General features: G+C 37.4%; 1 protein-coding gene across 2 annotated transcripts in view; it reads left to right on the top strand.

The window, feature by feature from the left end:
* The window catches only part of gpc6a (glypican 6a), a 157,440-nt gene that overhangs the window by 55,610 nt on the left and 83,464 nt on the right, over positions 1-18,366 (top strand). For both annotated transcript variants that reach the window (XM_051940990.1, XM_051940981.1), the window contains exon 3: positions 13,728-14,119. In XM_051940990.1, coding sequence (XP_051796950.1) covers positions 13,728-14,119 — 392 coding nt within the window. The remainder of the gene's footprint in view (positions 1-13,727; positions 14,120-18,366) is intronic.

The following is an 18,366-nucleotide window of genomic DNA, read 5'->3' as shown; positions in this document are numbered from 1 at the left end:
TCAGGGAGCCTGTTTAACATATAGTTCCAGTTATTTTCATCATGTAGCTTCCCTGCATTTCTCACAACAACACAACACAACACTGTAAAGCAAACCAGATCTCATTAATGCATTTCAGTCATTTGTCTGTGTCACTTAGATATACAGTATTTTTTCCCCCTCTGCCACGAGGGCATTACAGTGGCAGAGTGGAATATAAATTCAGTGTGCAAGGCATCAGGCTTTAATGACAGCAGTTCTTCATGTGAGAAATGACAATGTCTGTGTGAGGCACTTCAGTGATTATACCCGAGTGTGAATCTTTACACTCTCTGAGTATGTGTTGTGCCAATGTTCAAAGAGCATCTTCAAGGAGGAATAATAAATAGCTATCCCTGAAGTTTTCAGGTGGAATAACCTAATTTATTACTCTTTGAATGCATGCTTTCAAACTCAAGATTATCCAAATGCATGACAGCAGTAAACTGTAGCAATCATGTACGTATACACTGCGCTGCACTAGTGCATGATGGTGCTTTTGTTTACCTCAGATAATGCTGCTGTTGTTTTCTTTTTGTGTGGAATATTTGGCAAAATAGGTTTGTGATAAAATTTCTTCATTATGATTTATTGGATACAAATTATCTTTCAACTAACTTACAAATGTGCAGAAGAAACTGGCATGGATACCCACTCATCCTTTATTTACAGAGCCAGATGGTACGTTTGGATACCATCAAGCATCTTTTAATACAACAGATGCTGAATTGCGAAATATCTCTGTTTTGGCTTGCTGGCCGCGTGCCATTATGTCTAAAAGCCCATTATCCAAGGCAAATATGTGACCCCCCTCTCTGCTGCTATCAGAGAGCATCTACAAGCCAAAGTTATTTCTTAGAGAACAGAGAACAAGCTCCTTCTCAATTCAGTCTGTCAGCTCTCTGCATAAAAGAATTCTACCCTCAACCTTTCTCTCACAGATTTCAGCAGAGATTCACTTAGCTGTCAGAAAACAATTGCTCTTTGTAAAAGGCAATAGCTGGTGAAGCTTTAATTTTAAAGATGTTTTAAATGAGCTGCCACCGTGTGATTGATGGGCTGTGAGAAACCTGCCTCCTGTTCTTCTATATTCTACAACAGAGGGCTTTAATTACGAGCCCCTTGTATCGATGCTGTCAGCTCCAGTGTGATATGCATCATGTATGTGCGATGAATGGATTTTACCACCTGGTTGCAGCAGCTCCGTGCAGTTTCATTGCACACAATGTCATCAGCTGAAAATGCGTTGTCATCAATGTGGAGTGATATTGCCTGGAGATCAAGGCCTTTGGTATTCATTTATTCACTCATCTGTTTACTCTCCTTCATAGTTTAAAGTGAATTTGATTATGATTGATGAACAATCATGCAAGAACTGACCTACCATTTAATCAATATCTGCTCTGTGCATGCCTATTTTTCATGCAAACAATTAATTTAAAAGTCACTGTACATCCTAAGAGAGAAAACAGAAAGATTTAAGCCCACAGAAAAAACATTTGGATAGCCTTCAAAATTCTAACTATCCTTTTATCTGCCCACGTTGACAGTTTTATTATGCCAATAAAAGCACTGCATGAATGCAGTCAAAGCTGTTTTTAAAGTGGTAACTCGTGGCTTAAGCCTTAAATCTGGCCATGCTCTGTGAAACTAATTTACTTTGCCAAATGTAAACATTGCATGAATTCTCTCAATATTTTGGAATAAACTGGGGAAAAAAACATATTTTATTATTGTTGTGATAATGAGCTCTGTGACAGTGGAATCCAAAAGTCTGAGGCCACATTTAAAATACATTGGTCACATTCTTATTTAAACCTGGAAATAATTAGAAAGTCTGAGTATTTAGAAATGTTTTAACAGAAAAAGTTCTATCTCATACTGCACTGTTTCTAGGTTAGCTGTCAAATGTAAGCAAATTTGTAGCACTGGTCATGTTAATGCCTTTCTATACAAAAAAAAATCTGATTTCCTGCAGTTGTGTTCTTTCCATTGAAGCAGTGTTCAGATAACACTTGAGATTAATTCTCTTCAAATGTTTAGAAGGACATTGCTTGCAAAGGCACATCGTGAGAGTAGGAAATATGGCTTTGGAACGAAATGAAAGTGTCAGAAGTCAAGTTGTTATTCTAACTAAAGAGTCAAGTCCTGAGTAGACGGAAGGTTTCTAGGGGGGCAGAACAAAAGTGTCAACGCCATCAAATAAAACATACATAAAACTGAGAAATAGAAAGGTGATATATTCACTGATACAAAATTTACTAACTAAAACAAGACTCCAATCAGCAAAGTACTGTCAAAAGAAGGTGGTCTAGTAGTGATCACTTCCGTGGAGGAGAAATGATCCTGGATGCTTGGGGTCGGTGGATGACTGGAAAATAGTCCTATTTAGAAATGAAATTGGGATTGGTGGAAGCAACAAAAGGGTGTAAATAAGGAGATGAGCACAAGCAAGACTGATATTGCAGAGTATAAAATCCACAGTGAAGCGTAAATGCGGGTACTTTCAGGTCTGCCGGTGTTTAACTATTCTTGGACATCTTCACCAAATCAACTCCACACTTACCAGGGAGACGTAGGATGCCATTTGTTAGAGAAGGACCTCCTGCTGCAACAGGATAATGAGCCCAAACACACCTCACAGTTTTGCAAGAACTACTTATGGACCAAATGAGACCAAGAAGTGCTGACTGTCACCAACTTGCCTCCACAGTCACCTGACCTAAACTCCAATGGACACTTATGGGGGCACTTATAGACTGAAAAATACATTTCTGCATTGCAGAAGGGCTATGGAATGTTTCATCCTGGGAAAATATGACTATGCAGGTTTGCCGTGCCACCTGGAGTACATACTGTCATTAATTCAAAGGCAGGTAAATCAAGTCATAGATTTTCTGATATTGTCACCTTCCTAAAATAATGGTCTAAGTCATTTTTTGACAAAAAATATTGTTTTGTCTAAATGATGCTGGCCACCTCTGGTAAAATCGCCTGCATCCTCAGTTGAATGGAGCATGCAGTTCTATCCCTGTAGTATAATGGCCTCGGTCAAGGCTCAATGTGGTATGGTTCAGTTTTTTGTGCTTTCTGAAAAACCTGAAAAAAATACTTAGGTCAATATTTTACGAGTGTATTTAGTTGCATTTTTCAGAGATTCAACTCTTCACTCATGTTGTCAAGCTGGTATTATGACTCATATTGGAAAAAATGTTCTAAATTAAAAACAATGTTAAATGGAAATATCTTCTCAAGTGGTCTCAGAATTTGGGACCCTACAGCACAATATGCAGAGGTTCATATTACAAACAGAAACAGGTGACATAGTGAACACAATGTACATAACTACCTCTGTGACACTCAGTGTTTTTACGTTGCAATATCCATATAAATTGTGATTTTTTTTTTTTCACTTTCTGAATAGGGATAATGTACAATACATTTATTGTACCAGATCTATATGCTTATAGATTTCCATTTCCATCAGTAGGCCTCATGTTGAGGCTGTCAGTAAAGTGCAACTTAATATGAACAGTTAAAGTGAATTAAAACACTGCACCAAAAAAAAACATTTAAAAAATTGTCAGTATAAAATGGAGACACACTGGTCCTTAATGCCTACAAAAAATACATGCATTTACGTAGTGTGGCGATACAGCATTCATTGTCATAGTTCGATAATGAATTGCAATGGCCAAACAAAAGATTCACTGAGGAACAGCTACGGTAGTATATTTAAAACAACAACAACACTCCTGACTACTCTCTACTATCTCATGTTAGACACTGCAATAGCACTTGATTTTACTGAGGAGTAGTAAAGTCTTTTTGCTTGGATGTAATACTCATAAATTAAACTAAAGCTCAGTTTACCTCAGGAGGTGAACTCCTATTTCTATTCCTAGCCACATCTACATAAAGGCCACCATTGTGCAGGCTTCTAAGGCAAAAGAAAAAGAATAAATGTGCAAAATAGTTTTCTGCTGTGTGCCTGGACATGCCATTAAAGTATTAAAAGCGAGGTAATGGGAGGGAAATGTGTGAAAAATATAGTCAAAGACTCTCACTGTGGTGCCGTTTGTTCTGAAGTCCTGCTTTAATTTCCGCCTGACTCAGAACACTGTATGATCTGTGCAGTGTGGAGATGATATAGGGCCATAATTAGGACAAAGTTTCAGGAAACAAGTGGCTTGTAGTTTATTGTAGATGTGATTGTGGTGTTATTTTATTCTGCGCTTGAAGAAATTTTATGAACTTATATCTCAAAAGTTCTCTGCTCAGCGGATGGCGCAGCTGTCTTTCTCTCTGCCTGCAGTCTGACCTGGTGTGTTCCCTGGAGTTTATCGCTTGTTGAACAGTTCCAGTGCTGGGCTTGAAGTCATTGTTCCCATCTGGAACAATGCCAGGACCGAAAATTCCCAGTATCACTTCAGGAGAACACACTCATCCCTTCTCCCGTGGCTTTGAACTTTCCTCTGCATTGCTGTTGTGCACATTATTGAAAAATCCAACTTTTTGCTTGGTTGTCTGAAGTGACATAATGCAAGTTCACCACTTCTGTGATCTCCTTTCATCTTTTGCTCTTTTGTGAGCTTCAGCTGCTGCCAGGTTGTTTCAATTAGACACCTTTTATTGCTTTTAATTGTGCTTTGCTGAAGCTCTCGTTTGTTACTTTCATCAATGCCACGATGCTCTTTTTGATTATAAATATGGGTGTTCTCCACAGACTAATATGTTGTTCCTCATCTAGTGTCATTAGGATATGTTAATTCATGATAATTAAGGTCCTGTTGTCATGTCTTCCTTTAATGAGTGATTGGGATTCATCAACATGAACAAGGACACAAATGAAAACAGATGTTTCTGAATATTTAATGTATCAGGCAACAGTGTTTAGTCAGGACTTTCTCTTTTGCAGAAAATTACAGTCATTTCATGAATTAAACTCTAATTTTTACACCTGTATCTTGAGAGATTTGTTGCACAGCGATAAGTTACTCTATATTTCGAAGCATTTTGCATTATGTCATTTTTGCCCATGTTTAACAGCTTAAATAGTTTTAAACTCCAAAAGCAAATAAAGAATGTAGCAAAATAGTTTTCTTTTTTTTTTAAGAACCTCAAAGACACCATAGGCAGGCTGGCTTAGTATTTGGAATATTGTTCTTTGGCTGCAGCTGAAATATTTGTCCAAGGAGAGAGAAGTCAACTAGCCAGCCAATAACAAGAAAACTCACGAGTGTGTGCCAGTGACCATTTCCTTGCCTAACTTTCTTCCATTCAGATTTTTTTTAGATATGTTTTTGAATAGCTATAGATATGTTATAGATAATGATGGTGATGAGGATTCTGATCATTATTTTGGTTTGTCCCTAAATGTAGGAGAAAGAAAGAACCAGAACATATTTGAGGATTGTTTGTCCAGTCTCCGTCTGTTCAGTAAAACAATCACTGCAGAAAATTATATTATCTTAATTGACTAAAGATGCACTCTCACTCCTCTCTCTCTCTGTTCTCACAGACTCACACATAAGCACTGTATATATATTCTGTTATATCTGTGTCTTGGAGAGGTAATAACTGGAGTGATGAAAAACAAACTAGTGTCTGTTATATTAAATGAGATTCAGTTGTGACTGGCTGTATAAAAATGCTCTGTAAAATTCCTGTCATACACATGCCCTACACAGCCTTTTATACATAGTGTACTATGTGTTTTGTCAGCAATTTCAAAAATCAAAGGTAAACACTGGGTGCTGGGTTCAGTGCCTTGCAATCAAAGAAGAAGTGCATTTTGTAGACTGCCAATTTCTCCCCTGGCCGTGGCCTCAGTGGGCCATGAAGCGGTCACATGACACGAGTCATCTCGGTAACAGGGTCCACTGCCACCTCTCTCTACACCTTCATATCAAAGCTTGCTTGTGAAGCACATACTGTTAGTTCAACAAAACACTTTTAATATTCTTCTAAGCTTTCAGTATTTGAGAGGATGTCTTTGCTTAACCAAGCATTCAGATAATTTATTATCCTGCTCCGCTGAGCTACAATGACACATAGAACATAACAGGAGCTGAAATGGGACACCTTTTTGTTCAACCTGGAATATGGAACACTGAGCGTGTCTGTAAGAGGATCTCAAAAGGTCAGAGATGGTTAGGTGCTAGTCCAGCATAATTTACTGGTCAGCACTGAAGGTGACCAGTATATTTTCAGTATCAATATTACTCACAGATCTGATGACATTTTGAATAAAGGCGGGGAGGGAGAAGATTCAGAAATTTTTACACATCAGATGATACTGGCATCATCTTAATAAATAAGACAGGGGCGGCATAGTTCAGTGGGTAGAGTGGCCGTCTTGCAACCAGAGGGTTGCGGTTCGATCCCCCGGCCTGTTGTGCTCATGTCGAGGTGTCCCTGAGCAAGACACCTAACCCCTCCTGTCATCAGTGTGTGAATGGGTGAATGTGATGTATCATGTAAAGCGCTTTGGATAAAAGCGCTATATAAATACAACCATTTAGCATTTTACAATATGATTATTCAGAACCGCTTAGCTGGATGGTTAAATAGCTTTGCAAAGTCCACACTTTTATAAAGCCAGATGGTTTTGTGCAGCCATTTCTCTTTCTTTCCAAACTTGATAATCTGACATTCACACCAGCTTCACACAGTGATTGGCCCACAGCAGCTCTCTGTGTTAGCTGAGTGCAGCACTATAAATGCCCTCCAGAAGACTCTGAAAGCGTGTGCCGTTATTGCCGTATTTAAACAATATTGCATCTCTTTCCTCTCAATGAGAGCCAGCTCTACTACTTTCCACTTTCCAGCCTGGTTGTTCAGGATAAGCGTAAGCACTTTTAATGCCCAACCTGATGAGACAACACGTCACACGAGCTGGTTCTGTTCAAGCCTAGTCTCACTCCCCTGATGTAGACTTTGTGTATAAACTCGCTGTCGCCAACAAAAACATCCAAAGAGCAACCCACATGTTGAAAATGTCACATTTTGCAGAGGATTTAGATATGCAGTAAGGCAACACTGCTTGATGAAGCTATTTTAATGTTCAACCAAAACAGTTCCCCAGTCACTATTTTGTAAGGGCACTTTTGGGCTTAGTACCGGCCAAGACACTTGTGACTGATTTAAACAAATACAAACAAATCAGAGCATGTAATCCTATAGTAGGATGATAACGAGGTGTAGTCAGACCATTCTCCATAAGCGGGATGACACAGCATTAGACTTCAACAACGGTCACATTTCCTGTCACATTTCCTCTCTTGGTTATATTATATGTGAGTCACCTTTGTGTTTAAGGAAATCCTCATCATTTACTGCAGTTTCATACCTCACTTGTGGCACAGAAGAAGACAGATATTCAACACTGTTAACTCGCAGTTGAAGTGGTTCACGAGTTAATCTGTTAGAAAAACTTGCCGTATTTTCCACTTGAAAATGAAACGAATGTTAGAAAAAAATCAATGCGGCTGTCAGAGATTGAAGTGTTCTGATCAATATCAAACACAAAGCTGGGCAGATGATGAGTCATTGAAGTGCACTGGTAGATGAAAGCCTGAAATGATGTATATTTAGGGTGATGTATATAGTGTTAACTTGTTCGCAGGAGGTGAGAAAATATGTCAGTCTGAGTTGTCTTCATTTTATATGTCACTGTGTTTTTTAGAGCGATTTTATTGCTCTAGCACCGTATCCTAATATAAATAAATCTGACGCTGCTTTACATAGAAAGGTCACGACCTTCCAGTAGCATCAGGGGAAACCCAACAAATTCCCTCTTTAGCAAAGTGTATTATTTATCTTTTTATACAGGGGAAACAGTCAAACACTGAACATCCTGTGGCCATTAGACAAGCAGTTCTCCATTTCTCTGACTCCTTTCAAAATGTATAACATTATCAGTCTAAAATGTATAAAAATGTAAGGATTCTTGGTGCGCTTTTACAATAATTACCCTCTGGCCATTGAAGACTGCTGGACCATTAATTGAAATTTGGTCTTAATTAACCGTACTAAGAATGAAAGATTCCATTGTTCGAGGCAGTAAAAAATGAGTGTTTTTCAAAGAGTGTGAAGTAAAAATTTCTGGGTGAGTGCACGTTTCCTTTGGTGGATAAAACACTATTATCAGAGCAACAGAAAGGTCACCTTTATTAATCATAATAATTATTTACAGTAATTAGGCCAGTTATCAAAGGAGAACTTCGCACTGCTCTCAGAGAAAATTGATTCTTCACACTTAGAACTACTTCAAGGGTAGTGACTCTGTGTATATTTTGTGTGTAATGTGGAAAGTCCATCCTCAGGTTGACTCACACTAATGAGAAGTAAAGCGTCTCATTAGTGTGAGTTGATAAAAAAATAAATAATAATAATAGTAAAAGTGTTCATAATACTTCAGGTTTATGTAACAAATCTTTTTGTACACCTAACGGAAGTAAAAGATATTGTATGTTACGTAACTAAGATATTACATAAAAGTGAATCAATAATATGGAAAAGCAAAGGTTATTATTAGATTTATATGCCCGAAGAAGTCTACAGACCAGTACATTCACTTTGCTCATTTTTTTTATTATACTCTTCTTGCAAAAACAATTCATTCAGAGAGAGGAAGAGAGATTAAAATCGATTGTCTTTAAAGAAGTGTTTATCCCACATTGGCTTCACATTTTGAAAAATAAACTTAAATAATCTTATTTTTTAGGTTTTTAGGTTTATTCATAATAGCACTAATTCACAATTCACAACATATGTCATCTTATAGCACTCCACATACTAAGTTAAAGACCTTACATGTTTTAAACAGAGAAACCCAACAAATCCTATTATTTGTAATATTTTAATTAGGATTGATAGCAAATTATTACATTATTTGTTTTTATAATGCAAGCATTCTGACTATTTTACTCTTACAGTCATCAATAATAATAATCAAATTAATGCCATATGTATATTTTTTGTAACACTTTCTAGTATCGACCATTTTCTGAAATTCTTAATAGTATTTTTCTTCTTTTAAAGTGAGTGGAGTTTGTCGAATTAAATTGTATTTCAATAAACAGGCATTTTTTCTGTAACTTTCTATGTTTCTTGCTGCATCTTTTCCAACTTCTTCTGTTCCAAACAACCTTCATCACTTGAGAGGTTTGAATGTGGGATTATTCCTCAATGTATTGTGTCTGGAACCCTACACGCATGTATCGACATGTTTCCAAGTATTGAGACCCCGAAGGCCCAGTGGCTGAATGTTATCCAAGGTCAATAACTCTCAATGATAATTCCCGGCCAAATATGTACTTTGGCCTGCAGAGAGCAATTCACTGAGCAATTCATGAGTTGGCAAGCTGTGGCTGCTGTTTGAAACTCTCAGTACACACTGTTTTCCAGGTAACAGGCCTTGAAATCACTCAAAAACCCAACAAGTCTGCAAAAAATAGAAACAGGTGGTGCTGCTCATTAGAATGCATAACTAGACACTTTTATTATTTGCTGAAACTGATTATCTGGTTATCTGAAAGGAAGCCATAAGTTAACTTTGAAAAGAAAAGAAGGATTTCCTGGCGTTATTTGAAATGGGCACAGACACTGTAATCACAGTCAGTGGTGTGAAGAAGATTGTGTCTAAAAGTCCTTCAAGTGGCTTCTCGAGGAGCTGAACCTCACACCCAACAGGATCAATCAACCAGGGCTGCCATCGTTAGTCCTCAGCACTAGAAAGAGAAGAGAAAACTGCAATCACCTCCACCTCTGCAGAGACCTGTCCTGGAGCTGCATGGATACAAGAACCTGGTGCTGATGTTTTAGGATTTGGTCCATAAAGTCAGTTAGTTGATGTCATTTGGCATACTTTTGATGGTGAAATCAATAACCACAGTCTAAACATTGTGACCGACCACAGCTGGTTGTAGTCAGCTGCGTATAACCATGGTAACGCTTGAGGCTATTGCCAGTCACACTGGTTTATTCCCGTACAAGTAAAGCACTCTCAGGGTCATATATGTGGTCGACATCTGTGGCTTATTTGACAGGTCGTATTATATATTTATTACCTTTTAACCGTCACGTCACACAATTTTCTTCTCAACACGATTCATCTGAACACTTGCTACTAGTCAGTTTGTTACATGGGAATAATCGTAATGGACAGCATCATTTTTCATGCATGATTGCAACATCAAAAAAATGTCACAGTTTTGTTTCAACCAATCCCACAGACATATGGGTGTTATTTTATTTAATGAAGACAAGGCAGCATAACAGTCTAACTGCTGGTCCTTTTATGGAAATATGTAGGTTGGTAGCAATATTTCTCTGTATTTTTCAATATGCCACAGTAGAGTATATTTCTGAAGTATAGTTTTTCTCATTGATGAAGTGCAAATTGTGAAAGCTTATTGCGTCATAATTTGGATTAATTTCTCAAGTAGTTTGGGCTTCACTTCACCTGCTGCTAATTCGATGACCCTGCAATCACAAATACCAACAGATAAATTACTTGACTACCAAAATGTTTATGCCATTTATTCTTTATTCTCCTCTGGCCAATTATTCAGACATACAGCACCCTCCATAATTATTGGCACCCCTGCTAAAGATGTGTTCCTTAGCTTCTCATGAATTCATTTTTTCTAAATAATATAGGACCACAATGAAAAAAGAGGAAAATCCAACCTTTAAATCAAGTGCATTTATTCAGTGGGTGAAAAAAAATCACACATTAAGAAGTAATTCTTTTACATCAAATCATGTGTGCCACAATTATTAGCACCCCTGATGTTAACAACCCCCTTTTGCCAACAAAACAGCACCTAATCTTCTCCTATAATACATTTTTTTGAACAATTTTCGGTTTGAGACTATGCTTCTGCAATAAATATTGAATTTTTTTTGACGCTTTCAACACATCTTAACCAGCAGTGCCAATAATTATGGAGGACGCTGTATATTGGAATATAATTAAGTAATATAATTAAGAATAAACTTTTCAAACATACAATTATCCCCATTACATTCAATAAATAGTGCAGTGTTGCTTTTGAGTTTTCACATTTATTGCCCATCTGGAGAGCGCTTTTAATGGTAACACAGATACAGTATAGCATGCACAATACACAAGGGCTTACATGTCCTTGATTCAGGTCTAATTGGAAAAATGGAATGAAAAGGCCCTGCAGGCTTGTAATATTTAAACAAATGTTGGTGTAATGGCAGGTCATTCAGTTGCAAAGAAACTAGAATGTGTGACGAGGGAGCGGTCTCCGGGCTGTTTAAGGTGTGGCCATGCTGTGCCATTTCAGTGGAGACGAGAGAGATTTGGCTATCTGAGCTGCAAAATAAAAGGACGGGGAACATAAAGCTTGTCAAAAGGCACATGTTAAAATGTTAACATAAACTCTCTCCAATATCGGCGGCCTGAAAGCAAACCGCTGGGTAACATTAGCATATAGAACAGAGTTTATGCAGATATGCTATATTACAGAACAGACGTTCTCTCTAGTGGTTATGTACACGCTGCAGAACAGTGGATTATTATGCATGCTTCAGGATTGTGGTCTCAGTGTCAGACTCATCAACACAGCTGCAGAGAGAGTGTTTTTTTCCCACTTGACATGGTCAGTAGTTCATTTCAACACTGGCTTTACCCATGAGGATCTGAAATACTTATACTTACAATTCACCAAAATGGTGTTGATTTGTTCTATATTTCTGGTTCTTTTTGTGTGTGTGTGTTTTTTCAATGATAGGCATTTCGGTAAATTTAACATGTAGCCTGCGTTAAGGAATCATGTCATAATACCTTATTTCTGTTAACAACATGCATAATTATGCTAAAATAAGTGAACAGTATGAAAAATAAATTTATATTTTTAACTGGACTTTAAGTGTGTTCTTAGATGTTTGCTGTCCTTGGTTACATACTCTCTGCCTTACTATAAATAACATGTGAACCGATTCATTTTGCCTCATGGTTTTGTCATATTATCAGAGAAGGGAAATCTATTATTAGAACAAGGCCTGACCACCATGTAAGGTTGTGACTGTTATCATTAACCATGCAAAGAAATGTCAGCCAGCTCAGAATACCCAGCCGGGAGAGGAGCCCTCAAATGGTTTATTAACAAGCGTGACTCGTGAAATGTCTGCAGTGTGTTTGTTTACAAAGGAGGGTGGAGGAATATTTGACATTTGTGCTCGAAGAGATGTGTTATGATCTTCTCAACATTTACGCCCTTGCACTCAGGAACATGGGATCCTATTAGCCAGGCTTCAGTGAGGCTCCCCTGCTAATTCGGCTTGTTTCTCTCTATTTTTCTCTTTGCTGGCTGAGTTAATACTCAAGAGATCAGGTGCTCACATGGAAGAAAGCCACTTGGACAGATGACAAAGAAACAATAATACAATTGCTCTGAATGTTAAATATGAATAGCATTGTTGCATTTGTGTATTACCATGTCTGTGTCTGGTAGTATATTATAAATCAGCGCATTAACACCAAATGAAGTTATTAATGCTGGTTTTCAAGTGATCTTTTTTTTTTTTTTATCTTTTATGCATCTTTGGCTCATGTATTATTAGATAAATTTGCAATGGCAATAAAGGAGAAACATTTACATTAGTGTTCTCCAGGGAGTTTGCGTGTTTGGATCCTACTGACAATGTTCGTTCTGTAATTTGATTTGGGCCATACGTTTGAGGGCCATCGTTAGCCATTCCTTTGTCCCATCTGTGATTTCCTGCATGACTCCATATGTTAAGTCGTGTTGTGATTCATATTGCTGCTTAATTTATAGAGTGATGAGGTCACAGGCTTACTTGTTGTTGGATTTTCACAGTCTGTTTTTTTGCCATAGCCACCTTTGGGTGTGTGAAAGACGGCCAATGCCAGCTAGACTCCCTATCCTGTATAATGCGGGATAAACACCACACTGAGTAATACAGCATGTGTTTCGAATGCAGATTAATTATAGATCATTTGTCTGTGAAAAGTAAGAAGAATTCAAAGTTCATTCCACAAGACGTTTGTTGGAAATTTTATTTTTCAGCAACAGCACTGCACATTGGCCTATATACTGAATCAATGGCAAATGTAATAATAGAAATTAAATAAATGTGCTTGTCCTGCAGTGAAATTTTCTCTTCAGATATCTCTAAGTGAATGAAGCTCCTGTAACCCAATATTCAGTTATAGGCTCATAGGCCAGCTGCCTCAGTGGACAAATAAATTGTTTCAGTGAGAAACTAATGCGTCTGGGAATAATGGTGGGTGCCCAGGATGATAATGTATACTAGTGTCTGTGTCTAAAACTTATGAATATTTTGTTACAGTATGCAATCAGAACCTTTACATTAATCATTCATAGTCCTTGTGGCCCATTATTTCTGCTATTAAATTATTAATGCTTTGGACTGACTTTCTTCACATAATCAAGTACCTATTGTTGGCTGCTATACGTTGCTCCTGTATGTGCAGACGGAGCCATAAAAGAAGCCATTGAATTACAGCGTATACAACAACAGCAGCACCTTGAGTAGATTATGCTCTTATGCTTGTGAAGCCATATTTTTTTTATTATTATTTATATTGTTGGAAGAGAAATCAGATACTGTAAATATCCGCCTAATGACCCAGCTGCATGTCCTTTCTCTCCCCTCTCCTCCTCTCCCCAAACTGTCCATTCATGTAGAGTTTTTCTTGGAGCTGCTGGACAATTCTGAGAAGTCTCTCAACAGTATGTTCACGCGGACGTACGGGAAGCTGTATATGCAGAACTCTGAGGTGTTCCAGGACCTGTTCACTGAGCTAAAGCGCTACTACACAGGGGGCAACGTCAACCTGGAGGAGATGCTGAATGACTTCTGGTCCCGGCTGCTGGAGCGCATGTTCCAGCTGCTCAATTCCCAGTACCACTTCACAGATGACTACCTGGAGTGCGTCAGCAAATACACAGATCAGCTCAAACCTTTTGGAGATGTGCCCAGGAAACTGAAAGCCCAGGTCACCAGGGCCTTCATCGCTGCACGGACGTTTGTCCAGGGGCTCATGGTGGGTCGGGAGGTCGCCAACAGGGTCGCCAAGGTGAGTTTCATTTTTATTCTCATGGCTAATTTGACTGTTGCACAGCTGTTCAGTGATTCTATGCCATTGAGTTCTGTTATTTTTTGGCTTTAGTATGCAACAGTAAGCTTCCAAAATGCCTTGTTCTGCCTGCAGTATGTCTCTTCTTGAATGCTAGATTGTTTTCATGAACCTATAAATTATTGTTGTCTATATTATGTGATTATTCTAACTAATGTTAACTCGCACACAAGAGCAACATTTCATCATTCACATTAGTGCTTGTTCTGCTGTACAGTTCACTTCTACATTTTTTGAATTTACCTGCACTATTCCTCTTGCTCTCAAAGCTCTTTTGTGGTCTTTACATCATGCTCGTTTAGAATTACATTGCATCTGAATTATTTATTAAAAGCTCAGGAATAAAGAGCAAACATTTTGAGTCCACATGCAGATCTGTTTTTTTGAATGCACCTGATCTCCAGGTGTGAGTGGCCAGTTTGTGATGCTTTTCATATGAATGGTAGCGTACGCAATGCACTGTTTGCTCCACATTTCAGGAGAATTACCCACAGAGAGAAAAAGCTTTACAAAAAAGAAAAAGATTAAAGCGCATCACAATTCCCCTGAGATTCCTGATGGGGTTTTGTATGCGGTGGTTCATCTTGCTATTGTAATTTTGTTGTTTCTTTTTTTTTTTTTGACAACTTGTGTAAGCCAAACTCCATGCTGACAGGGAATTTAATAATGTGATAATGATAGCAGTTTGTTTTGGTTGATTAGATTCTGCAAAAACAAACATATTTGGATAGTATTATCAAACAATAAAGATTATAAATGTGTTTTTGAAGGCTTAGTGGAGTCGCTTTTTTCTTTTTCTAATTCCATGTTAAACATGGAAAGTTATGCAACAGTTCTATTATGGATGTCAAAACTAAAAAAATAAATAAATTACATAACCACAGCTGTTTGCTGTTTACGGCATTGCCTAACTCCTGGAAAGAGCTCTGTTCTATTGCATTGAAATACATGCAAAAAGCAACAGTATTACAGTAATTTTCCTTCAGATTCTATTAAGTCTGCTTTTTATTAAAGGTTTATACAGGGTGGGTTTCTCGGAAAACTCACAGTGGACATAAGTGTGTAAGATGACAGATTCATACAGCTTAGTTGAACAAAATGGAATTTAGATTAAGAAGTTTGTTTGTTTTTTCTCCCAGTTACATCCATCATCAGTTTTGGATTTTGTGAATCTTTCTCAAACACAATTTAAAGCATACTGGATTTCTTATGAACACAAAATAAAAAAGCAATCACTGAAGTCAATGTACGCTACATCCTTTCTTTATCACTTCGACAATGTGACAATCATGGACTTGTCTTAGAAACTAAAATCAGGTATTTTTCACCACCTCTTTATCAAACGATTCCATTTGATAAAGGGAGTATTCCATACTCCCATCATGACAGTTTCAACATGGAAAGTTGCTGGTTCTTCCAAAGTTAGCATTCTTCTCCTGCTATTAGATCCAAATTATATGAAACTGTAGTTTTTCACAAGTTCAAACATCAGGGTTTAAAGATGTCTCCAGACTTCGGTGGTGATTTTTGTCTGCTTTTCAGCTCCCAGCTCGGTGTCCCTTTCAATTCAACAGGGGAGACAAATTGTCAGAAGAGCAAAGAAGAAAGAAAGAAAAGAAGGAGCAGGAGTGAGAGGGCAAAAAATAAATGAGATGTGCAGAGTTTGAGAAAGAACTCTAATCACTTTTATGTTGGAGGCTTTGCTCCCTTCGTTAAGCAGAGACGGATCATAGAACAGGGTGGATTGTGAGCAGAATTTAATGCATTAATTATGAGAGAACTTTGTTATATGACCATGTAGACGTTAAAAAAAATAAAGCTGTTTGTGTAAATCGACACAGTCAACGCTGAAAAGGCTTAACGGTTGTTTCCACTGTTGAATAAGCAGCCAGTTATTTTCTTGCCGACTCCCTAGAATCTACAGTAATTTTTTCAGTCCAATAATCACAAATATTTTATTTAATTCACCAAACAAAGTCGAAAACTCTCCTATTTAGGAGACTAAAACCATCCAGCTTCTTGGTATTTAAATGACTGAAATGATTAATCATTAAATAAAATGCCTATTAATTGTCTATTGGTCAAATCATTATTTTACAGGCACAGCTTTATAATCAGCATTACCAACAAGATTATGCAGGTTTGTTTTAACATGTTTTAATGTGTATAATTTCATTTAAAAAAAAGAAAAAAACAATCTGTGGGTGAATATATAATTAAGAGATTTTTGACGTCCATGGTCTATACCTTGCATGCATTTTTATTAAAAGTAAAAAGAAAAAAAACTGATGTCTTTTATGTTCATTATGATTATTTCTTTGCAAATCCATATTTATTATGGAAACAATCGCTTACTAATAAAAAAATGACTGGATGTTACAAAAATGTCAATAATCCTCCAAATTTATTAACAACCACCTTCTAATTAGCTAAACAATAATACAATTAACTTATTCAAAAAATATTTTTGATTGTGTTCTTTTTATTAGGTTGAGATAATCAGGACAGATATTTCTTTTTTGGCAATATATTAAATTTTATATGGAAAATAACAAATTGTATCTGTGTCCGAGAAATCATTTTCAACAAAGTTACCCTTTAACTTAGGTTTGTTAGCAGTGTTTCAGTTTAATATCATCTTTTTTTTTTCTTTTCTTAAAAAATGTGTACATGGAAAATTCCATGAATAAAGTGAATTTAAGAATGTGACACTGAATTTTATTCTGAACAATAAATATATTTATGTGTAGCATTATCAAACACTAAACAATATAAATGTGTTTTTTAAACTTAGAGATACATTTTCTAATTTTAAATAGATGTCAAAGTAAAAGCTATAATACCTCTACACACAAGAAAATGCTAAATTCATATTCTAGACCAGATACTAAACCATTGTCAACTTTTATGATTGTGTCTGAATGTGAACCATAATCTTGATGTATTACCACCGCCCCACTGTACCCCCTGTTCTCGCATTAATATGGAGGATTGTGGATCGTGCGGCATGATAGAATGTACATATTAAAGCGCTATATCCTCCTTACCATACCCCGCTGCCATATATGATCTCTGAGAAGTCAATCATCTTTAATGCTCATTACGGCTTTTAGCTTACCACTGAGCTTCCACTCCACCGTCGCTCTGTGGCAGAAGCCATTTCAGATGAAGAGTTAAAAAACGAGCACCTCCACACATCTGTCCTGCGCCCCAGAAGGCACCGCCACTCTGGATCAAATCCCATATTCCCTGCCTCCTCATCAATTATGAAGTGGAGCCAGGAAACAGTGTGGCATTGCTGAAGGCTGTCAGGCCGGTGAACAGCCATAGAACTGGAGGTGAAAAGTTGCTTGACATGACAAATCACCTTGACCTGAGAATCACCCTCTGTGCTCGCTGCTTTCAGTGACAAGCAGCCACTTGCATCTCCTTACTGCACAGTCAGAGAGTACGTGCCAATTTCAGGTGTAAGCGCAGTGTTGTATATAGAGTGCTGTTCAGTTTCACATCCATAAGCAATAGGGACTTTTATGTGCTTTGTGGCAGAATTTACAAAATTTCTGTGGCTTTTCTGCTGCAATTAATAAATCTCCATATATCAGTGTTTGGTCATTTTTGCTCTGTGTGTTATTTTAGCAAACCACTTGTGAGCAATTGGTGGTGAAACATACCTCTGAGCTGGACTGCGGTGACACACACACCATCTGCCATGAAGGTGGAATACTGTGTACTTATCATCCTGTAGATGTAGCAGCGATGGAGGATGCATTTAGGCACTTATGTAAAAGCACTAATACAGAAATGTACAAATACTCCTTTTCAAGTAAAAGTCCGGCTTTTAATGGACAAGTGTCTCACATTTTATAGGAATCTATTTGCAGAAAGTTCATGTTGTATTTCTATAATTCGAGTTTCATGTATACTCATCAATCTTTTTTCAGTGGCGTAGAATGAGTCTTTCGTATCTAAATATAAAATGGGTCTGTGATAGGTTTGTGCTGCCATGTTTTCCAGAATCAAACACTGGCTCTTGAGAGGCCATTTTGCATTTTTAGCCTACACTATAATAGGTTCTTCTACATTTTTACATGCAAGAGAAGATCAGATAAAATAAACTTTTATGATCCCTCATCGGTAAAATGTATGTGTCAGAGCAGCTAGATACAAAGGAGGCCTGGAGGAAGCAA

Source organism: Acanthochromis polyacanthus, chromosome 2 (genome assembly GCF_021347895.1).
Source record: "Acanthochromis polyacanthus isolate Apoly-LR-REF ecotype Palm Island chromosome 2, KAUST_Apoly_ChrSc, whole genome shotgun sequence".
Classification (NCBI taxonomy): Eukaryota; Metazoa; Chordata; class Actinopteri; family Pomacentridae; genus Acanthochromis; species Acanthochromis polyacanthus.
Note: the sequence above shows the minus strand (reverse complement) of the source record. Positions and strands in the feature narration are given on the sequence as shown.